The sequence below is a fragment of the Mustela putorius genome, unplaced genomic scaffold (genome assembly GCF_011764305.1).
Source record: "Mustela putorius furo isolate JIRA1106 unplaced genomic scaffold, ASM1176430v1.1 tig00000151_pilon_pilon_pilon, whole genome shotgun sequence".
Classification (NCBI taxonomy): Eukaryota; Metazoa; Chordata; class Mammalia; order Carnivora; family Mustelidae; genus Mustela; species Mustela putorius.
The window spans coordinates 12,056,515-12,082,122 of record NW_025421296.1 but is presented as its reverse complement, the minus strand read 5'-3'; the positions used below and the strand labels follow the sequence as shown (position 1 = coordinate 12,082,122).

General features: G+C 35.2%; 1 protein-coding gene across 1 annotated transcript in view; it reads left to right on the top strand.

Annotated features, from left to right (window-relative positions):
- The window catches only part of RP1 (RP1 axonemal microtubule associated), a 356,998-nt gene that overhangs the window by 135,043 nt on the left and 196,347 nt on the right, over positions 1 to 25,608 (top strand). The window contains exons 7-8 of the mRNA XM_045075785.1: positions 1,140 to 1,291; positions 6,262 to 6,340. Coding sequence (XP_044931720.1) covers positions 1,140 to 1,291; positions 6,262 to 6,340 — 231 coding nt within the window. The remainder of the gene's footprint in view (positions 1 to 1,139; positions 1,292 to 6,261; positions 6,341 to 25,608) is intronic.

Genomic DNA, 25,608 nt, shown 5'->3' with positions numbered 1-25,608 from the left:
CTTCTCCCATATGATTTGAAATTTTTCCGGTTCTTCATATGCAGAATAATTTTGAATTATATCCTGGATATTTTACATATTATTATTTGAGACTGGATGTTATTTAAATCCTATGGAGAATGTTTATATTTTTGTTTGAACAGGTAGTTGACCACTGGTTAGTTTCAGGCTGTGGTTCCAATGCCAGTTTAGTTTTAAAAGACTTGGCAGTGCTATTCAGATCTGTCCCACCTATATACTATTCATTAGTGAATCTAGGGCCTACATGAAGGTTTATCTGTTGGTTTAGATCTCAGAGTATTTGGTATTCACACATCCTTAGTTTAGGGATGAGCCCAGGAGTTAATAAAGAGCTTTCTGTGTTTGCCTTTCTTCCCTCTATGAACCTCTTTCATACTTTCCAATTCCCTGGCTCCATTTTTGGTCTTTTGATGGGTTAGCTGATGCTTTAGTTTACCTGCTTTGCTGTACATTTCTGTGGTCTTCTGATGTCCAGGGCTAAGTAGTGATAGAACAGAGAGAGCAAAGAAAGCAATTGAGATTGGCCCCACCCTACTGAATCCCAGATCCTGTGAACAGGGGCAGAAGTTCTCCCTCAGAGTGTTGGTTCCTGTTTGCTTCTGTGCATAGGCACTGAGATGTGAGAGAATGGAGAAATGAAAGGCCAAAAACAAACAAACAATCAAATAAACAACAAACAAAGAACGGTACAGTATCTGTACTATCCCTATATGTTAGGAATTTTCTTTCCTGGTTCTTAAACCTGAGGAAGAGGTCTCCTGAGCTGCCTCTGTCTAAGCTTCAGTGCCTATTTCCAGCTTTCTGGTGAACTGAGTTCAGGGTGGGAAATAGCAGGGGACAAAAAAAAAAAAAAAAAAAAAAAAAGACAGTATCACTTGTTGGTACCTCAAAATCTGGTCTTCTTTCCCAATCCCCCCAGTAGGGTTTACTCTTCAGCATCTTTTTGTAGCTGTACCATGTATTTTATCAAAATTTTCTAGTTGTATTCAGTGGGAGAAACTGGGTAGAATGTGTTACTGCATTTTGACTGAAACTGGAACTCTTGATTAGGTATAAGTAATTTTTTTACCATAAGAGTAATTCTTGGCATATAAAAATTATTTTTCTTTCATTGTCAGTGACAGTATACGAAGTGCATGTGGCAACAGGTGAGCGTTGGAATGCTGGAACAGGAGCAAGTGTGTACATTTCTATCTATGGGGAAAAGGGAGATTCAGGATCTAGACAACTATTTCGATCAAAGAACTCCTTCAGTTTTTTAAGAGGACAAGTAAGTGACAAAATCCTTTGTTTGATTTTTTAAAATTGTGGTAAAACAATAAAATAAAACTTTACTAAAGTCATAATTATGTTTAAGTGTTTTTAAGTTCCCTAGTGTTAAGTATATTCACAGTAATCTAGACATTTTTCATCCTGCAAAACTGAAATTCTGTACTGATTAAAGAACTGCATATTTATCCCTCTCCTCAGCCCTTGTCAATCACATTTTACTTTCTGTTTCTATAAATTTGACTACTTCAGATATCTCATATAATTGGAATCACATAATAATTGTCTTTTTGTGACTGGCTTATTCCACTTAGCATAATGTCTTCAATATTCATCCATGCTGTACAGTGTGATAGGATTTCCTTCCTTTTTAAAGCTGGATAGTATTTTATTGTACACATATACCACATTATTTAATCGATTCATACATTGATGGAAATTTTGGTTGTCAAACTCTGGCCTATTAAAAATAATGTAATAAGTGTGCAAATATCCCTTTAGTTCTGTTCATTCAATACTTTTGAATATATGCAGGACAGCTGGATTATATGGAACTTATATTTTTAATTTTTTGAGGAATTGGCATAGTGTTTTCAAAGTAAATGCACCATTTTACAGTCTCACCAACAATGCACAAGGGTTTCAGTTTCTTCACATCCTTGCTAACACTTATTTTTTGTTTTTAAATTTAAATTTTTTTATGTAGTAACCATCCTAATGGATGTGAGGTGTTGTCTCATCATGGTTTTGATTTGCTTCTCTCTACTGTTAAATGTTACTTTCATATCATTTGTGTATCATATTTGCAGAGATGTTTATTCAAGTCCTTGGCTGTTTTAAAATTTAGACATTTGTCTATTTCTTGTTGAGTTGTAGTTCTTTTTCCTTTTTTAAAAGATTTTATTTGTTTGACATAGAGAGAGAGACAGCAAGAACAGGAACACAATCAGGGGGAGTGGGAGAGGGAGAAGCAGGCTTTCCACAGAGAACAGAGCCCAATATGGAGCTTGATCCCAGGACCCTCGGATCACGACCTGAGCTGAAGGCAAGGTGCTTCACGACTGAGCCACTTAGGTACCCCAAGGAGTTCTTTATGTACTCTGGATAAAGCTCTTATCACAAATATGATTTGTAAATATTTTCTTCCATTCTGGAATTTGCCTTTTTATTCTTTTATTTGTATCCTTTGATGCTCAGAAGTTTTTAATTCATGTAGTCTCCTTTGTCTATTTTGCTTTTTTCTTTTTCTATATTTTTGGTATCATATCTAAGAAATCATTGCTAAATCCAGTGTTCCCAAGCTTTCTCCCTATTTTTTTTCTAAGAGTTTTTAGTTTTGATTTTTCTGTTTATAATTTTAATCCATTTTGAGTTAATTTTGTATATGATATAAGGTAAGGGTCCAACTTCATTCTTTTGCATGTGGATATCTAGATTCATTAACAGTATTTTGAAGAGACTTTCTTTTCCCTATTAAGTGGTCTTGACACCTTGGTCAGAGATGTTTGAAAAAACTATAAACATATTATATTTTTCTGGGCTCCCTGTTCTAGAGTATTTGTCTATATATCTGTCTTTATGTTAGTACCATGCTGTTTTAATTACTATAGTTTTGTAATATGTATTAAGATTAAGAAGTGTGAAATTTCTAAGTTTGTTCTTCTTTATATTTATTTGTATTTATTTATGTATTTATTTATTTAATTTTTAATTTTTAATTTTTTTATAGACATATAATATATTTTTATCCCCAGGGGTACAGGTCTGTGAATCACCAGGTTTACACACTTCACAGCACTCACTACAGCACATACCCTCCCCAATGTCCATAACCCTACCACCCTCTCCCTCCCTCCTCCCCCCGGCCACCCTCAGTTTGTTTTGTGACATTAAGAGCCTCTTATGGTTTGTCTCCCTTTCAATCCCATCTTGTTTCATTTATTCTTTTCCTACCCCTCAAACCCTCCAAGTTGCATCTCCACTACTTCATATCAGGGAGATCATATGATAGTTGTCTTTCCCGATTGACTTATTTCACTAAGCATAATACCCTCTAGTTCCATCCATGTCATTGCAAATGGCAAGATTTCATTTCTTTTGATCTCTGCATAATATTCCTTGTATATATATACCATATCTTCTTTATTGATTTATCTGTTAATGGACATCTAGGTTCTTTCCACAGTTTGGCTATTGTGGACATTGCTTCTATAAACATTCGGGTGCATGTGCCCCTTCAGATCACTACGTTTGTATCCTTAGGGTAAATACCCAGTAGTGCAATTGCTGGTTTGTAGGGTAGCTCTATTTTCAACTTTTTGAGAAACATCCATGCTATTTTCCAGAGTGGTTTTACCAGCTTGCATTCCCACCAACAGGGTTGTAGGGTTCTCCTTTCTCTGTATCCTTTGCAGCATCTGTCATATCCTGATTTGTTATTAATTGGTCATCTTGAATTTGTATGTCCATTTCTCTTAGATTTTTTTTTTGATAATTCTTCAGATAAGCTCTTTGGCCCTTTCTCTTTCTTCTTCTGTGATTTGCACAATGTATATAACAATCTGCTTGTGGTATTCCATGAATCTCTTCTGTTCTCTTCAGTTTTCTTCATTTTTTTTCTCCCATTATGATGATTTCAAATGGTCTGTCTTCAAGGTTACTTTTTTTTCTTCTGCCTGATCAAATCAGTTTAAATTTATTTCTCAGAAAGTTTAGAGATCTTCATTTCTTTATGATTGGTTTCTGTAATTTATTTTATTCCTTTGATTGAGCTATGTTTCCTTTTTATATGTCTTGTGATCTTTTGTTGAGATTTGGCATTTGATAAAACAACTATCTTCCCTACTCTTGAAGGACTGCATTTAGAGGGGAAGCCCTCACCAATGAATCTGGTTAGAGTTTTCAGGGCCTCTCATACTATTTTTGGCTATATCCACTCCTCTCTGGGCTTGTATATGTGCTTTTAACTGTCTTAATTTCCCTAAGCTGCTTGCTCCTGTTTCTTCTCCTGTGCTCATATTCTCTTAAGCTCCACCCCTTGTCTGCCTGCTCTGACTTGTCACAGTCCTCCCCTCTGTTTTCATTGGCTTCCAAACTCTGTTGCCATTAGTATTTGAGTTACGTGAGAGAGAAATCAGTTCTTCTTTTTTTTTTTTTTAAGATTTTATTTATTTATTTGACAGAGAGAAATCACAAGTAGATGGAGAGGCAGGCAGAGAGAGAGAGAGGGAAGCAGGCTCCCTGCTGAGCAGAGACCCCCGATGCAGGGCTCGATCCCAGGACTCTGAGATCATGACCTGAGCCGAAGGCAGCGGCTTAACCCACTGAGCCACCCAGGCGCCCCGAGAAATCAGTTCTTTGAGCAGCTCCCAGAGAAGTCAGAATTTTGTGTACATTATCCACTCCTTTGTTTTTGTCGCAGAAGAGGATCCAGGATATGGAAAGTTTCCTCTCAATTACAACACACTATGCCAAGTAGAGCATGAAAAGGTCACAAGCTTCCCTACCTCTTTTGATGGAGTTCCTTTTTTATTATGCATTCAAGTAGGTACTGCAGCTTCTCATCTGCTGTCCAGAATTTGCACTGAAGTATTATAGCCCATATATTATTGTTAAAATAGTGTCTCCACTGGGGAATGAGGGCTTGGTTTTCCCTAGTCCACCATCTTGCTGAAGTGAAGTCATCCTCTGTTGTCTGATTTTTAAATTTACCTTTATATTGTTAAATGTCATTCACTGTATATAGCAACTTTCATTGTCAAATGTGGAAATTGAATATATAATATCATTTTTATTATTACTAATATTAATTATATTTAACTGAGTAAAGCATAAAAGGATCATAACATTTAAATTATTTCAGCTTTTCTTTTTTTTTGATGACCCAAATAATTTTTAAGTGAGTATGACAGGATATTTTCTTTACATGTTTCCTTTATTTTTCTTGGCATTCTCTATATCAATGATCATAAATATTATAACATAATTTTCTCTGCTCTTATTTTGTTTGCACAGAAATTCCTCCTTTCTATCAGATGTGTGTCATAGATAAAGGGAGGATAATGTTACACATTAATCTGTATTAGGGAGAGACAATATATTTTTTAAGTGAATGGCATTATACGTTATTTATATTCTTTATAGTCCACTTATGTAAAGACAAAGTGGCTGTAAAGTAGTTTTGTGATATATCAGAGGAACTGATTTCTAATCCTCGATCTGTGCCTCACTCTTCCTTTTGTGGAATAAATATTCTTCTCACTGAGTGACTTCTAAGGCTAAAGTAAAATGTATATGAAAATATTTTAAAATGTGTAAGTCACTCTATAAATGAAAATGTTATTTTTGTTTTGTTATTTTTCAACTGATATGCTACATCTAATATTTTTTCTTTACATTTTAACCTATAATATTATCTTAGTTTTTATCAAAGGAACTTTGTGCGCCTTACTTTAACCCATATTCTGAATACATAAACCTTTGGAGTAGAAAGATGAATAATTTTTATTGTAGCAGCACATTGGGATTCAGATAGTTGTTATAAATTTCTAATAATTTTTTTCATCAATATCCTAAAGTTACTTTAGAAACATTATATTTGTCAATGGCCTATAAACATTGCTTAAAAAATTTCACCCTAGGGAAGGTATGTATTGGTTATATTCAAAGGACTGAAAAATAAAGGTATATTTTATAATTATTTCATATGTGCTAATATTTGAAACATATATTTGTAGGATCCCCAAATTTATGTTTTTATAATGACATATGGCTAACAAAAATGAGTGGAGTATATTAAAAATCTTATTATGTTCTGCAAATTAACATTGTTTTACCTTTACCTTCAAATTTAGATTTATTGAATGACCCTGATTCTTTTCCCAATCAATTTTTAGTATATCTTAATATATAATCTTACTAAAAATCATTCTCATAGTCCAGATATAACTATACTCTTTTGATTTGTTGCAGACTGACACCTTCTCCCTAGAAGCTGTGCACCTTGGGGATTTGTATAAGATTGTCATAGGTCATGATGGGGTTGGCCCAGGTAAAAGCCTTATATAAGTAGATATTCAAGGCTTGATTCCACTCTTTTCATGTAAAACCCTGTGAAAATTTAGTTAATAGTTATGACAAACATATAAGAAATTCATCTTTAAGTATTGACTATCTGAAATTAAAATAATGGACACAAATATTCTTTAAATTTTAAGCAGATGTGGGTTTTTGTTTTGTTTTTTTGGCTGTAGGCTTGTCCAAGAAGATGCTCTGTCTAAAATGCTAGAATGAGTGATGCATAAAATTCAGGGGAATTTGGGATTTATATGCTGTGGCATGTGGTGGCATTCTAACATGCTACTTGTGGATATAGCAACGGTGTCTGCTGGCAGTGATATTTTATGAAGTAGTAGAAACTAGTGTCAACAGTGGCATGTTGAGGAGACTGTCTTGGGAACAAGTTCACAGCTGTGTTTCCTGCTGCTATTTTGTTTATGCTTCTCTCTCAATTTTCCCATCAGTTCAGTGAGATAACCTACAACTTCCCAATAAGTTCATTTTCAGCTACTGTGTAAAACAAACATAAGATAAGCAAAATTCTTCCAACAAAAGATAAGAGTACTAATGTGTACATACCACAAAATGGATAAAACATCACACAAGAGGATAAATTCTTTCACTAAAAAGTATCAATGCATAATTGTCAAAGTGTTAAAAACAAAGTTTGTTTTTTTTTTTTACCAGTATATACTGGAAATGTGTTTAAATAATTAATTAGAATACTAGCAAGGTGAGAAAACTTGCACAAAGGAAGTTACATGAAACTGAAAAATATATTCCTATAATCAGTGAAAACAAAAAGAATGTTGAGTGAGATTGATAAATTAAATTTAAAATGTGACTAATGTCGTAAGACAGTAAAAACATACCTGTGATGTTGTCTTCTCTCTTGGTTGTAATTTGTTTATAATTTGACCAGACTCAAATCTTTTGCAGTTTATTTTCTATAAGTTGATGGCTAATTTTATAATCTGGGCTCTTATCCATAGTAAATACTATGTTAAATCGCATTTTGCTTCTGTAGGGAGTCACATGACTATCAGGCAGGCTTGTTAGACAATGCTTTAGTACAACATTAATAGGACATGTGAATGTGCACAAGCTAACACAAGCAACTAATTCAATTTTATAAATATTTTTGGTGGATCTACTATGTACAAAGTGCTGTACTGAGTGCTCTCTATAGTAAATACAAGGATGATTAAGATGGGATGCCTGCCCTTTAGTATACCAAGAAGTAGCAAGATGATTTTAAATCCCAAAAGTTTGATACAACAGTTTGCTTCCTGATTCTAGTTGGAAGTCCTGTCTTTTTTCCTCCAAATTCTGATTTTCTTAGTTTACCTAAATAGAATCTAAGTAAATGAGATATTATTGCTGTGACATAATGAAGAGTAGTAAGGTGACTAACATAACATAAGAAAAAAAAATAACCAATTTACTATTTCAATAAAAGACCCCCACCCCAAAAATGTTAACCAGTAGCACATATTTGAATTCAGAACCTGTCAGTTGTTGACTTTTTGATCTTGAGCAAGTAACTTAAAAACTCTCTGAGTTTCAGTTTGTCATCTGTAAAATGAATGAATACTTTGTATAGTTATTGTGAGGATTATGTGAGGTTGTTTGTGAATGGCTGTGCAGAGGGCACCTGGCTGGCTCTGTTGGTAGATCTCTTGATCTTGGGGTGGTGAGTTTGAGCCCCACATTGGGTATAAAGATTACTTGAAAATAAAATCTTAAAAAAAAAAAAGAATGTAAAAGCAGTATACACTTGACAGTGAATTATCAATAGATAGTAATTAGAACTTTTTAATTTGCATTTTAAATACAAATTCAACGTATAGTTTTATAAAATTAATCTATTTTCTTCCATTTCTACATTTTACCCACATGCATTTTAAGGAGGAAATGAAAAATTCCTTTTATAATCTTGCCTCCTTCAACTCTTCTCCAGCTCTTTATTTTTAAAATCAGCAGATATTTATCTAAGAACATTTTTAGGAGTTGGTGGTGATGGAAATGGCCAGGGCAAGCAGGTTGTGTTTCCCACTGGTTAAGAAGGAAAAGGAAAAGGTAGCCAGCCTTTTTTTCCTTAGCTGGTTGTGCTACTTCCCTTGGGTTCAGTCAGCCAACATTCATTGAATCTTTGCCGCATGTGACTTACAGTCCTCATTTTAGGAGTGGAAAAGTGTCTCCTTCATACGGCCACTTCTCTTCCACCACCCTGGATATTTGGCTTTATATAGTGTATTCTGTAGGGAAATAGAACTCAGTATTTACCAACCCCCTGACCAAAAGTGATTAAGCTGTAGGTCATTTTTTTTTTAACTTAAAAAATACTGTTATTTTAAACTTACATCCGTTTTGTAATTCAAGAAGTAATAACATGCTAAGAATACTTTCCGAAATAGTTTCAAACTGCTTCATTATTGCTATTACAAATTTTTCTCTCAGAAAGTCTTATTCAGAGTATCCTCAGTCATTATTTGTTTATAAGAGATGAAGAACATTAAAGTTACTGAAGAAATCCTAGTAGATCTAAGTTGCAGAGAAATTTGGGATCACTTGTTGGGTAACTGGGTAAATTACTGTTTCTTCTAGTAACAGAGGGTGAGGATCTCAGTGGTTAAAGTTTACCAGTAATCAAATGGTTTCAATTTCTCTTAAACCTTAGTCCTTTTGATAACATCTCAGAGGGAGAGTTTACAGGATGAAAAGGACATTATTCGATTAAAAAAGATAATTTTAGGGGCGCCTGGGTGGCTCAGTGGGTTAAGCCTCTGCCTTCGGCTCAGGTCATGATCTCAGGGTCCTGGGATGGAGTCCCGCATCGGGCTCTCTGCTCAGCAGGGAGCCTGCTCCCTCCTCTCTCTCTGCCTGCCTCTCTGCCTACTTGTGATCTCTCTCTGTCAAATAAATAAATAAAACCTTAAAAAAAAAGATAATTTTAAAAATGTGGTAGCATTTTGTAGCAGAGAGAAGTTTAAACACAAAAAATGTTGGGAGGGGTAATGCACAAAAACAAAGACATATTTGTTTAAGTACCCTACATTATGTGAATATAATTCCCCCTTCTGTTAAGGCTATAAACTACAGTGTATAAATATGTGTATTGGATATTACAAACTGCTATGCTTCTTTATATGTGAGACTTACCACAAAGCATTTTGAAATCATATTACATTCTTTTGGGTATGTGGTAGTAGATTTGGTTTTCTGATATAATAATCTCTGTTTAATGTATATAATACAATGTTTTTGAGGAAGCTGCTGAATAAATTATCTAAAAATATTACTAATATAACATAAGAAAAAATGAATTAAAAAAATTAAAGTGTTTCTGTGAATTTTTTGGAGGAAGTACAAGTGTGTTTTGGAGATACTACAATCTCCAGACCACTTCAATGAAGTGAGTATGACAATAAAGTGAGTCAAATAAATTTTTTGCTTTCCCAGTGTAGTCTTTTAAGTACATGATGGCATTATGTCTGAAAAATATATATATCTTAATTAAAAAATACTTTATTGCTAACAAATACTAGGCATCATCTGAGCTTTTAGTAAGTTGTAATCTTTTTGCTGGTAGATGGTCTTATCTCAACTTTGATGGCTGCTGACTGATTAGGATAGGGGTTGCTGAAGGGTAGAGCAGCTATGGCAATTTAAAAAATTAAGACAATGAAGTTTACCACATCAATTGACTCTTCCACAACCGATTTATCTGTAGGGCATGGTGCTGTGAGATAGCATTTTTCCCACAGTAGAAATTCTTTCAAAATTGAAGCCAATCCTTTCAAATACTGTTGCTGCTTAATCAATTAATTTTATGTAATATTCTAAATCCTTTGTCATTTCAACAATCTTCAAAGTACACTCAGTGGGAGTAGATTTCATTGCAAGAAACCACTTGCTCTGTTCATCCATAAGCAGCAGCTCCTCTTTTGTAAAAGTGTTATCATGAGATTGCAGTATTCAGTCACATGTTCAGGTTCCACTTCTTATTCTAGTTCTCTTAGAGTTTCCATCCCATGCGCAGTTAAGTCCTCCGCTAAAGTCTTAAACCCTCAGACTCATCCATGATTGTCGGAATCAACTTCTGTTAATACTGATATTTTGACCTCTTCCTATGAATTGCAAATGTTCTTAATGGCATCTAGAATGGTGAATTCTTGCCAGATTTCCAATTTACTTTATCCAGATTTTCAGATGAATCACTATGTATGGCAGCTATAGCCTTATGATATGTATTTTTATAATAACACTTAAAAGTTGAAATTACTCCTTGATCTATGGCCTGCAGAATGGATATTGTATTAACCAGCGTGACAACAACATTAATCTCATTGTACGTCTCCATTAGGGTTCTTAGTTAACCAGCTACATTGTATCGTACATTGTACATTACTGTAATATATTGCAGGAATATTTTGAAAGGAATCTTTTTTTTCTCAACAGTGAGGGTTTACTTTAATTTGTTAAAAAATGTATCTGTGAAACATAATAAAGTGAAGCACAATAAAAGGAGGTATGTCTACAATGCTTAATATAGAAAGTATTTTCAGTTAATGTGGAGATACACCAATTAATACTTTATTAAATTAGTAGAGATACCCCCCAAAATGCCCACTTTCACTACTTTTATTCAACAAGTATTGGAAGTCCTAGCTAGATCAATTAATCAACAAAATAAATAAAGGCATCCAAATTGCGAAGGAAGAAATAAAACTGTCACTATTTGTAGACATAATATTATCTGTAGAAACCCCTACAGACTCCATCAAAAATTGTTAGAATTAATAAAATTCAGTAAAATTGCAGGATATGAACCCATATACAAAATTCTATTGCATTTCTATACATTAATAAGGAAGTTTCAGAAAGAGAAATTTTAAAAAATCTCATTTACATTTGCAATAGAAAGAATAAGATACCTAGGAATTAATTTAACCAAGGAAGTGAAAGACCTGTATACTGAAAATTGTTAAGATATTGATGGAAGAAATTGAAGAAGACACAAATAAATGGTGAGGTATTCTATGCTCATGGACTGGAAGAATTAATATTGTTAAAATGTTCATACTATCCAAAAAAATCTATAGATTCAGGGGAATCTCCATGAAAAACTCCAATGGCATTTTTTATAGAAATAGAGAAAAAAATTCTAAAATATTTATAGATCTATGAAAGACCCTGAGTAGTCAAAATAATCTTGAGGAGAATAAAGAACAAAGTGAACATCATACTTCCTGTCATTTTAAGCTATAATACAAAACTATAGTAATCAAAACACTATGGTGTTTATGTAAATGAAGCAGAATAGAGAACAGCAACAAACCCACACTTGTATGATCAACTACTTTACAACAAAGGAGCCAAGAATATACATTGTGGAAAGGATAGTCTCTTCAATAACTGGTGTTGGGAAAAGTGGACAGCGACATGCAAAAAAAAAAAAAAAAACAAACAAACTGCAACACTATGTTACATCCCCACAAAAACTAACTCAAAATGGATTAAAGACTTTAATATGTAAGACCTGAAACTATGAAATTTCCAACAGAAAACATATGTGGTGAGCTTTTTAACATCATCCTTGCAAAGATTTTTTTGGATTTGGCACCAAAAGCATAGGCATCCAAAATAAAAATAAACAAGCAGGATTACATCAAACTAAAAAGCTTCTGCACAACAAAGGAAATTATCAAAAAATGAAAAGATGTACTTACAGTATGGAAAAATATTTGTAAATCATATATCTGATAAGTGGTTAATATCCAAAATATATAAAGAAGTTATACAACTTAATAGCAAAAACCAAAACCAAAAAACAAAAGCCCTATACAATACAGTTAAAAAATGGGCAGAGGATCTGAATAGACATTTTTCCAAAGAACTCATCCAGATGGCCAACAGGTACATGAAAGCCTGCTTAACATCAGTAATCATCAGGGAAATGCACATCAAAACCACTTTGGGTATTACATTGCACCTGTTAGAATGGCTATCATCAAAAAGACAAGAGATAACAAGTACTGGAATGGTTAGATAGGGAAACTGTATGCACTGTGGTGGGAATGTAAATTGGTACAAGTACTGAGGAAAGCAGTATAGGCGTTTCTCCCCAAATGAAAATAGAATTACCGTATGATCCAGCAATCCAACTTCTGTGTATAGATCCAAAAGAAATTAATTCACTATCTCACAGACATAAATGCACTCATGTTCATTGCAGCATTGTTCACAGTGGCCAATACATGGAAATCACCTATGTGTCCATCAGCAGATGAATAGGTCAAGAATTGTGGTCTATATATAGAATGAATATTATTCTGCTCTAAAAAAGAATAAAATCCTGCCATTTGTGACAATGTGAATGAACTTGGAGGACATTATGCTAAGCAAAAAAAAGAGAGACAAATACTGTGTGATTTAACTTATAGGTGGAATGTAAAAAAGCTGAACTCATAGAAATAGTAAAATTAATGGTCATTGGGGGCTGGGTGATAGGGGAAAAGAGGAGACGTTGATCAAAGGGCATAAGCTTCCAGTTATAAGGGAAATAAATTCTGGGATCTAATGTATAGCATGATAACTCTAGTTAATAACACCATATTAACAATTGAAACTTTCTATGAGACTAGATTTTGAATGTTCTTACCATAACAACAACAAAAACAACAAATATAATTATGTTATGTGACAGATATGTTAACCAACCTTATTTTGGTAATTATAGAGCAATATATACATTTTTCAAATCAATAAGTTATATACCTTAAATTCATACAATATTATATGTCAATTATATCTCAGTAAAGTTGGGAAAAACAAGTAATGTAATAAATAAAGAAAAATTGGGAAAAATGAGAGAAAGAAAATAATGAAGACAAAAACAGAAATCAAAGATTGGAAATAGAAAAACAGAATTGATGTTACTTATAGGAATGGATACCTAAGGGAAAAAAGTACAAACCCTTACATAGTAAACCAACAATGAAAAGTCCAATAAAAATGAGAAGAAAATAAATGCCAAAATAAGATATAGGGAATATAATACAAATATATATCAGATAAAAGTTTTGAGACTATTATACACAGTTTTGGGTAAATAAATTTAAAGCTCTGAATGAACTGGATGATAATTTAAGAAAATTGGCCAAAGAAATTTAGCCTAAGAAATTATGAATGACCTAGGAAGGCAAATTTGACTCAATATTGCTCAAAGAAAAAAGTAGAAAATGACAGTAATCAATAATAATAAACATTTTTAGAAGGCTAATCTCTTTGAAAAACACTGTTTCTATTTGGATTTATCAGCACTTTCATGTGTCCATGAAACAGACATTTTCAGTGCTATGTAAAATGTTCCAGATTATGGAACTGGAAACTTCTAAATAGACTTAATGATACTGAAACTTGAAAATGTACAAAATATAGAACTATGATTTAGTGCTTCTTACTTTGTTCTCTATTATGTTCCCAGTATGAGTAAGAATGCCTACAGACCTCAGAGGACATATTCCAAAGGACTTATCTTTTTGTTTACATATTCATGTTTTCTAATGAAAATGCAAGCAACTATTTTTATTTGATAATTTTCCTATGTTTGTTTAAAAAAGTATTTTCTATGTTCTGTTTGTGGACCCCCTACATTAATATGTTGAAATCTTAAGGCCCTATGCAATGCTGTTAGTAGTTGGGGCCTGTGGAAGGTGGAGCCTTGAGGAACGCTCTCATAACAGTGGTTCCAGAGAGAGAACACTAGTGCCTTTCACTTTGTGAGGATACAGTGAGGAAGTGCAGACTATAAACCCTGAAGAGAGTCCTCACCAGGTGGCTATGCCAGTGACTTGATGGAGTCAAGAGTACTTGGAGTACCTGGCCTCCAGAACTGAGTAATGAATTTCTGTTGTTTATAAGCTAGCCAGTTTGTGGTATTGTTATAGCAGTCCAATCAGACAAAGACATTACATTTTAATTTGACAGTTAAATTTCTCATTTCCCTTCCCCCCAAATATTCTAATAAAATTGACAATCCTGGGTGTTTTCCCAATTACAGAAGGTCATGTGTCCCATAGTGTTTGTTTTGTCTAGAAGAACAGTTGTAGACCAGCCTTACTGATAAATGCATGGACAGATATCCTAAGTTAAGTGTGTACAAAATGAAATCAAGAAGTATGATAAAGGAATAATACACAACAAACTAAGTAGGGTTCATGCCAAGAAATTGAAAAGTAGTTCAATATTAGAAAATCTGTTAATAAAATACATCACCTCAGAAGGTTAAAGTAGAAAAATTGTAGCAGTCCAACAATATTATTATTAAAAGTTCTTTAAGAATTTGAAACAGAAAAAATATTTTAAAATAATGTAACTCAAAACAACCACTTAATGAAATTCAATAAAGTTTGAGATATAATAAGGATTTCCTCATTATGAATATAGTCATTCTTTGGAAAGCATTATAATATGTGTCCTAAAACAATTATAATTTTGGAAAGTAGAAGGCAGAATTATTGCTTATAGGCAAGAAAATATCCATTAAAATGCAAGGAGTATCAATTAAAAAATAAATAAAATTTATAGAGTGACTAGAAATTAAACCAATATACAATAACTTGAATCTGGTTTTCTTATATAGAAAATACAAGATATAAAGATCTTAGAGTGGCAGCAAAAAACATATATATGATATTTATAATATATATAAAATTAGAATCAGCAATTAGAAAAAAAAATGCACATCTGACTTATTAGAGTGGCCTTATCTGAAAGCCATACTGAATTAGGAAGTTCTAGGCAAGAAAATTTGTATTACAGGTCCTGTGCCTGTTTTGCATTAAATGAACCTATTTATTTCTTAACAAATTATTTACCAATGATCTTGGCTAGCAGTGTAATCTATTTTTTGGTGGTGGTACTCCAAACAGCATTGTGCTTGAGGTTTGTATCTTTTCTTTTCTTTTGTTTTGTTTTTGTTTAATGAGAGAGGTGAAGGTTTTGTGTTTCCACATGTTTAGTTCAGGTCCTAGCTGTCTGTGTCTGTGGTACATTGGCAATAAACAGGTTTTAGAATTTTGATGAACCAAAGTGTACAAGGTCTGTCCATTGTAAAATTACAATGTTACAAAGTGCACAAAGTCTGTCCATTTGGTTAGGCAAAAACAATTTGCAGTGAGATTCATTTTACATAAGATCTCACACTACAACGGAGAGAATCTGCTGCAGTGGTTTCTTACAGAAAGACTATTTTTACTCCAAAATCAAGTGGAGCACTGCAAGTGAGGAAATAAAAGAGCTGGTAAAAGAAGAAGATAATAATGCAGATATACCTTCTAATTTTGATCAAGAGTTATCATAGGCTCAGAGTAGATAAAATCTGAAAAACAGGGTAGAACAATTAACCTAAAGTAAGTCCTGAGACAGAGAGCTGACTTCATTGTCCTATCCCTTGCTGATTAAGCTAGTCATAAGAGACTACATGTTATATGATTCCATTTGTGTGAAATCTGCACAATTGGCAAATTTATCAAAATGAGAAAATAGATTAGTGGTTGCCTAAGTCTAGGAGAGAGGACACAGTGATGGTTGGCAATGACAGTGAATAAGTGAATAATGTTTCCTTTGAGGATGATGAAGTACTGATTTTAAGTTATGATGATGGTTGCGTAAATATATATTATAACCACTGAACCCATTTAAACAGGGGAACTTTATGAATGTAAATGATTTCTTAATAAATCTGTGAAAATTATAATGTTACTAATCTGGAAAAATTGAAAGGATATAATAGGCTAGCATTTTGGAAAACATTAACAGGGAAGACTCACATGAAAATGCATTAAAGATGAAAATTTTTAAATATAGTTTAGTGAATGTCACAATAATAGATAAATAAATGACAAACAAAGCCTGAATTAAATTTTAATTTATATTTAATATAAAAATGATCACTGGATATTTAAAAAGCAATTCAAAATGACCAAAATGAATTTTTATTATTCAGAACGAAAAATGTAAAAAAATTTAATTATAAACTGTATTTTGTTAATTTTTTATAAACATATAATATATTTTTATTCTCAGGGATACAGGTCTGTGAATTGCCAGGTTTACACACTTCACAGCACTCACCATAGCACATACCCTCCCCAATGTCCATAATCCCACCCCCTATCTCGAGAACCACTGCCCTCAGCAACCCTCAGTTTGTTTTGTGAGATTAAGAGTCACTTATGGTTTGTCTCCCCCTCAATCCCATCTTATTTCATTTATTCTTCTCCTACCCACTTAAGCCCTCATGTTGCATCACCACTTCCTCATATCAGGGAGATCATATGATAGTTGTCTTTCTCTGCTTGACTTATTTCCCTAAGCATGATACGCTCTAGTTCCATCCATGTTGTCGCAAATGGCAAGATTTCATTTCTTTTGATGGCTGCATAGTATTCCATTGTGTATATATACCACATCTTCTTTATCCATTCATCTGTTGATGGACATCAGGTTCTATCCATAGTTTGGCTATTGTGGACATTGCTGCTATAAACATTTGGGTGCACGTGCCCCTTCGGATCACTACGTTTGTATCTTTAGGGTAAATACCCAGTAGTGCAATTGCTGGGTCATAGGGTAGTTCTATTTTCAAAATTTTGAGGAACCTCCATGCTGTTTTCCAGAAAGGTTGCACCAGCTTGCATTCCCACCAACAGTGTAGGAGAGTTCCCCTTTCTCCGCATCCTCTCCAGCATCTGTCATTTCCTGACTTGTTGATTTTAGCCATTCTGAGTGGTGTGAGGTGATATCTCATTGTGGTTTTGATTTGTATTTCCCTGATGCCGAGTGATATGGAGCACTTTTTCATGTATCTGTTGGCCATCTGGATGTCTTCTTTGCAGAAATGTCTGTTCATGTCTTCTGCCCATTTCTTGATTGGATTATTTGTTCTTTGGGTGTTGAGTTTGCTAAATTCTTTATAGATTCTGGACACTAGTCCTTTATCTGATATGTCATTTGCAAATATCTTCTCCCATTCTGTCAGTTGTCTTTTGTTGATTTTGTTAACTATTTCCTTTGCTGTGCAAAAGCTTTTGATCTTGATGAAATCCCAATCGTTCATTTTTGCCCTTGCTTCCCTTGCCTTTGGCGTTGTTCCTAGGAAGATGTTGCTGCGGCTGAGGTAGAAGATGTTGCTGCCTGTGTTCTCCTCAAGGATTTTGATGGATTCCTTTCTCACATTGAGGTCCTTCATCCATTTTGAGTCTATTTTTTGTGTGTGGTGTACGGAAATAGTCCCATTTTATTTTTCTGCATGTGGCTGTCCAGTTTTCCCAACACCATTTATTGAAGAGGCTGTCTTTTTTCCATTGTACATTCTTTCCTGCTTTGTCGAAGATTAGTTGACCATAGAGTTGAGGGTCTATTTCTGGGCTCTCTATTCTGTTCCATTGATCTATGTGTCTGTTTTTGTGCCAGTACCATGCTGTCTTGATGATTACAGCTTTGTAATAGAACTTGAAGTCTGGAATTGTGATGCCACCAACGTTGGCTTTCTTTTTCAATATCCCTTTGGCTATTCGAGGTCTTTTCTGGTTCCATATAATTTTTAGGATTATTTGTTCCATTTCTTTGAAAAAGATGGATGGTACTTTGATAGGAATTGCATTAAATGTGTAGATTGCTTTAGGTAGCATAGACATTTTCACAATATTTATTCTTCCAATCCAGGAGCATGGAACATCTTCCATTTCTTTGTGTCTTCCTCAATTTCTTTCATGAGTACTTAATAGTTTTCTGAGTATAGATTCTGTGCCTCTTTGGTTAGGTTTATTCCTAGGTATCTTATGGTTTTGGGTGAAATTGTAAATGGGATTGACTCCTTAATTTCCCTTTCTTCTGTCTTGCTATTGGTGTAGAGAAATGCAACTGATTTCTGTGCATTTATTTTATATCCTGACACTTTACTGAATTCCTGTATAAATTCTAGCAGTTTTGGAGTGGAGTCTTTTGGGTTTTCCACATATAGTATCATATCATCTGCGAAGAGTGATAATTTGACTTCTTCTTTGCCGATTTGGATGCCTTTAATTTCCTTTTGTTGTCTGATTGCTGAGGCTAGGACCTCTAGTACGATGTTGAATAGCAGTGGTGATAATGGACATCCCTCCGTGTTTCTGACCTTAGCGGAAAAGCTTTCAGTTTTTCTCCATTGAGAATGATATTTGCGGTGGGTTTTTCATAGATGGCTTTGAGGATATTGAGGTATGTGCCCTCTATCCCTACACTTTGAAGAGTTTTGATCAGGAAGGGATGTTGTACTTTGTCAAATGCTTTTTCAGCATCTATTGAGAGTATCATATGGTTCTTGTTCTTTCTTTTATTGATGTGTTGTATCACATTGACTGATTTGCGGATGTTGAACCAACCTTGCAGCCCTGGAATAAATCCCACTTGGTCGTGGTGAATAATCTTTTTAATGTACTGTTGAATCCTATTGGCTAGTATTTTGTTGAGTATTTTCGCATCTGTGTTCATCAAGGATATCGGTCTATAGCTCTCTTTTTTGGTGGGATCCTTGTCTGGTTTTGGGATCAAGGTGATGCTGGCCTCATAAAATGAGTTTGGAAGTTTTCCTTCCATTTCTATTTTTTGGAACAGTTTCAGGAGAATAGGAATTAGTTCTTCTTTAAATGTTTGGTAGAATTCCCCCGGGAAGCCGTCTGGCCCTGGGCTTTTGTTTGTTTGGAGATTTTTAATGACTGTTTCAATCTCCTTACTGGTTATGGGTCTGTTCAGGCTTTCTATTTCTTCCTGGTTCAGTTGTGGTAGTTTATATGTTTCTAGGAATGTATCCATTTCTTCCAGATTGTCAAATTGGATGGCGTAGAGTTGCTCATAGTATGTTCTTTTAATAGTTTGTATTTCTTTGGTGTTAGTTGTGATCTCTTCTCTTTCATTCATGATTTTATTTATTTGGGTCCTTTCTCTTTTCTCTTTGCTAGGTCTGGCCAGGGGATTATCAATCTTATTAATTTTTTCAAAGAACAAGCTCATAGTTTCGTTGATTTGTTCTATTGTTTTTTTGGTTTCTGTTTCATTGATTTCTGCTCTGATCTTTATGATTTCTCTTCTCTTGCTGGGCTTAGGGTTTCTTTCTTGTTCTTTCTCCTGCTCCTTTAGGTGTAGGGTTAGGTTGTGTACTTGAGACCTTTCTTGTTTCTTGAGAAAGGCTTGTACTGCTATATATTTTCCTCTCAGGACTGCCTTTGTTGTGTCCCACAGATTTTGAACTGTTGTGTTTTCATTATCATTTGTTTCCATGATTTTTTTCAATTCTTCTTTAAATTCCCGGCTGACCCATTCATTCTTTAGAAGGATGCTGTTTAGTCTCCATGTATTTCGGTTCTTTCCAAACTTCCTCTTGTGGTTGAGTTCTAGCTTCAGAGCATTGTGGTCTGAAAATATGCAGGGAATGATCCCAATCTTTTGATACCGGTTGAGTCCTGATTTAGGACCGAGGATGTGATATATTCTGGAGAATTTTCCCTGTGCACTAGAGAAGAATGTGTATTCTGTTGCTTTGGGATTAAATGTTTTGAATATATCTGTGATGTCCATCTGGTCCAGTGTGTCATTTAAGGCCTTTATTTCCTTGCTGATCTTTTGCTTGGATGATCTGTCCATTTCAGTGAGGGGAGTGTTAAAGTCCCCTACTATTATTGTATTATTGTTGATGTGTTTCTTTGATTTTGTTATTAATTGGTTTATATAGTTGGCTGCTCCCACGTTGGGGGCATAGATATTTAAAATTGTTAGATCTTCTTGTTGGACAGACCCTTTGAGTATGATATAGTGTCCTTCCTCATCTCTTATTATAGTCTTTGGCTTAAAATCTAATTGATCTGATATAAGGATTGCCACTCCTGCTTTCTTCTAATGTCCATTAGCATGGTAAATTCTTTTCCACCCCCTCACTTTAAATCTGAAAGTGTTTTGGGCTTAAAATCAGTTTCTTAGAGGCAACATATAGATGGGTTTTGTTTTTTTATCCATTCTGATACCCTTTGTCTTTTGACAGGGGCATTTAGCCCATTAACATTCAGGGTAACTATTGAGAGATATGAATTTAGTCCCATTGTATTGCCCGTAAGGTGACTGTTACTCTATATTGTCTCTGTTCCTTTCTGATCTACCATGTGTAGGCTCTCTCTTTGCTTAGAGGACTCCTTTCAATATTTCCTGTAGAGTTGGTTTGGTGTTTGCAAATTCTTTCAGTTTTTGTTTGTCCTGGAAGCTTTTAATCTCTCCTTCTATTTTCAATGATAGCCTAGCTGGATATAGTATTCTTGGCTGCATGTTTTTCTTGTTTAGTGCTCTGAAAATATCATGCCAGCTCTTTCTGGCCTGCCAGGTCTCTGTGGATAAGTCAGCTGCCAATCTAATATTTTTACCATTGTATGTTACAGACTTCTTTTCTAGGGCTGTTTTCAGGATTTTCTCTTTGTCACTAAGACTTGTAAATTTTACTCTTAGGTGACGGGGTGTGGGCCTATTCTTAAGGATTTTGAGGGGTGTTCTCTGAACCTCCTGAATTTTGATGCTTGTTCCCTTTGCCATATTGGGGAAATTCTTCCCAATAATTCTCTCCAGTATACCTTCTGCTCCCCTCTCTCTTTTTTCTTCTTCTGGAATCCCAATTATGCTAATGTTGTTTTGTTTTATGGTGTCACCTATTTCTCGAATTATCCCCTCGTGGTCCAGTAGCTGTTTGTCCCTCTTTTGCTCAGCTTCTTTATTCTCTGTCATTTGGTCTTCTATATCACTAATTCTTTCTTCTGCCTCATTTATCCTAGCAGTGAGAGCCTCCATTTTTGATTGCACCTCATGAATAGCTTTTTGGATTTCAACTTGGTTAGATTTTAGTTCTTTTATTTCTCCAGAAAGGCTTTTATATCTCCTGAGAGGGTTTCTCTAATATCTTCCATGCCTTTTACAAGCCTGGCTAGAACCTTGAGAATTGTCATTCTGAACTCTAGATCTAACATATTACCAATGTCTGCATTGATTAGGTCCCTAGCCTTCGGTACTGCCTCTTGTTCTTTTTTTTTTTTTTTTGTGGTGAATTTTTCCGCCTTGTCATTTTGTCCACATAAGAGTATATGAAGGAGCCAGTAAAATACTAAAAGGGTGGCAACAACCCCAGGAAAATATGCTTTAACCAAATTAGAAGAGATCCCAAATCGTGAGTGGGGAGAAAGGGGATAAATAGAGGTTCAAAAAGAAAGAAAGAAAGAAATAAAAAAAGAAAAGAATTAAAAAAAGAAAACGAATAAACAAAAGTATAAAAAAGAAAAAATATATAGTAGATAAACTCGTTAAAAAAAGTTAAAAAAGAGGGTAAAAGTCAAAAAAAATTTAGCAGAAGAAGAAAAAAAAAAGAAAAAGAAAAAAATTAAATAACTGCAAGACTAAAAAATCACAGGAAGAAAGCCATGAGTTCCGTGCTTTGCTTTCTCCTCCTCTGGAGTTTTGCTGCTCTCCTTGGTATTGAAACTGCACTCCTTGGTAGGTGAACTTGGTCTTGGCTGGATTTCTTGTTGATCTTCTGGGGGAGGGGCCTGGTGTAGTGATTCTCAAGTGTCTTTGCCCCAGGCGGAATTGCACCGCCCTTACTAGGGGCTGGGCTGAGTAATCCGCTAGGGTTTGCTTTCAGGAGCTTTTGTTCCCTGAGCGCTTTCCGTAGAGTTCTGGAGGATGGGAATACAAATGGCAGCTTCCTGGTCTGCAGCCCGGAGGAGCCGAGAGCCGGGGGACCCACTCCTCAGTGCGCCCTCGGAGAACAGCGCCCAGTAACTCCCGTCTGCCTGACCTCTGGCCGAGCTCTGAGCTCACCGAGCTTGCGACCGGTTCAAGGTAACCCCGAGCTGTGAGCTCACTGATGGCTCTGTCTCTGTAGCTGGCTTTCCCGTTCTAGTAGCCGCAAGCTCTGCGACATTCAGACACCCCCGATCCTTCTGTGACCCTGCCGGTCCTGAGGCCACGCTGACCCCGCGTGGGCTTTGCCCCAGTTTAGCCTCTGGAGCGATGACCCTCAGAGGAACAGACTTTTAAAAGTCCTGATTTTGTGCTCCGTTGCTCCGCCGCTTGCCGGGAGCCGGCCCCTCCCCCTGGGGTCTATCTTCCCATCGCTTTGGATTCACTTCTCCGCCAGTCCTACCTTTCATAAAGTGGTTGTTTTTCTGTTTCTAGAATTGCCTTTCTTCTTCTCTTCGATCTGCCGATGGATTTGCAGGTGTTTGCAATCTTTAGATAAGCTATCTAGCTGATCTCCTGCTAGCTGAAGTAGTCTCAGCCTGCTACTTCTCTGCCATCTTGACTCCTCCCCTAAACTGCATTTTTTTTTAAGAATTTATTTTATTCATTTGACAGAGAGAGATCACAAGTAGGCAGAGAGGCAGAGAGAGAGAGGAGGAAGCAGGCTCCCCGCTGAGCAGAGAGCCCGATGCGGGACTCGATTCCAGGACCCTGAGATCATGACCTGAGCTGAAGGCAGCGGCTTAACCCACGGAGCCACCCAGGCGCCCCCTAAACTGTATTTTTAATTAAAGCTTTTTTTAGTATAGTTGACGTACTTTATGCTATGTTCACCAGAAGTGTAACTACCATCTGTCCGATTACATCACTATTATAGTGTCATTGGCTGTATTCCTTATTATATGCCCTTTATTACTGTGATGTATTCATTCCATAACTGGAAACCTGTACCTCCTTCTTCTCTTCACACATTTTGCCCAACTCTCTGCTCCCCTCCCTCTGGCAACCACCAGTTTGCTCTCTGTACATATAGGTCTGATTCTGCTTTTTGTTTGTTTACTCACTTTTTTGATTCCACTTATGAGTGGAATCATATTGTATTTGTTTTCCTCAGTGTAATAACCTCTGGTCTATCTATGTTGCCTCAAATGGCACAATATCATCCTTTTTATGACTGTGTAGTATTCCTGTGTGTGTGTATATATAATCAATTTTTACATGTATCATAACACATCTTTCTTATCCATTTGTCTGCTGATAGGTACTTAGGTTTTTTTTTATTCTTTGCTATTGTAAGTAATGTTGCAATAAACATAGGGGTGCATGTATCTTTTAGAATTAGTGTTTTCATTTTCTCTGGGTAAATACCTAAAGAACAAATTTACAGAACAAATTTTTCATCTTAATGAGATCCAGTTTATTCATTCTTCTTTTTTATGGATCATAGTTTTGAGTTTAAGTTGAAGAACTCTGCCTAATCTTGGATCACAAATCTTTCTTATTTTTTCTAAAAGTTTTATAGTTTTATATTTCACATTTAATTCTGATTTATTTTAAGACTTTATATAAAGTGTGAGAGATAGTTGAAGTTAATTTATTTTTACCTATGTATGTCTAATTACTCCAACACCAATTGTTGAAAAGCCTATCCTGCCTCCACTGAATTGTTTTTATATTTTTATCATAAAGCAGTTGGGTGTATTGATGTGGAGTTATTTCTGGATTCTCTATTCTGTTCCATTGTTTATGTATCTGTACTGCCAATACACATTATTTTGAGAGCTATTTACTAGATCCCAATATCAAGTACTAATTCTTCCTATTTTAATATTTTTAAAGATTATTTTAGCTGTTTTAAGGCTTGTCTTTTTCTATATAAATTTTAGAAAATATTATCCATATCTACAATAAAACTTGCGGGGATTTTGATGGGAACTGCATCAAACCTAGAGCTTAATTTGGCGAGATTTGATGCCTTTACTGTGTTGGGACTCCAATCCATGGATGTAGTATGCATATGTCTCTTCATTTGTTTAACTATTCTTTGATTTCTTTCCTTAGCATTTTTAAAGTTTCAGCATACAGATTCTGGACATGTTTTGTTAAGGTTATATCTAAATAGTCTCTGGAATGATTTTAAGTGGTATTGTGGTCTAAATTTCAATTTCCACATGTTCATTGTTAGTATATAGGAATGTGATTTATTTTGTTGGTGATTTGTCTTGTACCTAAGACCTTATTCAACTCATCTTTTAGTTCTGGGATTTACTGTTATTATTATTATTATTAGTGGTGGTAGTAGTAGTAGTAGTAGTCGTCTGTTTGGAATTTTATCCATAGACAGCCATATCATTTGCAAATAGGAGAAAACAGTGCAAGCTGGGGCTAGTCAGCACTCCACTATCTCCCATCCCTGGTGTCAGTGGGTTCTGGTGGGGGCTGAGTATCTACCCCTACCTAGCATCATGAGGTGTAATGAAGTAGGACAATATGGAGTAGCTGACATTTTACTTCCCATGTGCCCTAGTATTAGTAAAGCCCAGTGACCTGAGTTCTACTCCTATTCAGTGGCGGAATTGGGACTAGTTGCTACTGTTCAGACAACCTTCTGTGGGGCCCACTATGTAGCTGAGCTTCTGTCCTTACCTCACAGCAGCAAAGGATGTGACTCAGGCTCATTCATCCTTCCCCTCCTCTTAAAGCAGAGGGTTGCACCAGGGATATTACCCTCCTCAGAGGCAGTAAAGCACTGGAAATGCCTTATTTATTTTTGTAGGAAGGTATCAATGGCCAGAGGAGGAGGTGTACTTCTCTCCAGTTGTCTGCAGTTGAGTCAGTGCCCCATTTCTGTCCAGGTGGTGTTAGAAGTTGAATGTGTACACACACATACATCTTATGCTGCACAGCAGCAGAGGGGACTTGCCTGCTAAAAAGAAGATTTAGTGGGTCTCATAATATTTTATCCAAAATATCTGGGATACATTAAAAAATCACTAATTATATAAAGAACTTGGAGTAAATGGCCAGAAAGTAAATCTTTAGTATTATACAAAGAAAAAAGAATATTTCAAACTTACCCTTTTTTCTTATCAGATTTTGTAAAATTTTAGAAAACCCACAAGGTAAGTTTATGGTGTGTAGAAAACAACTTCCAAATTTCAGTGAATTACAGTGATATCTATTTCATGTTTACATTGTCTTTTGACTGATCTTGGTTCCACTTGACTGTTCTTATAGATAATAGGTTTTTATGTAGGTACTTTTAAACTAATTACTAATTAACTCTATTATCTTATAAAGCATTTTAAAAATCAATTCCTTGGGGTGACTGGGTGGCTCAATTGGTTGAGCATCTGACTCCTGATCTCAGATCAAGTCCTGATCTCACGGTTGTGGTATCAAGTCCTGCACTGGGCTCTGCACTCAGTGAGGAGTCAGCTT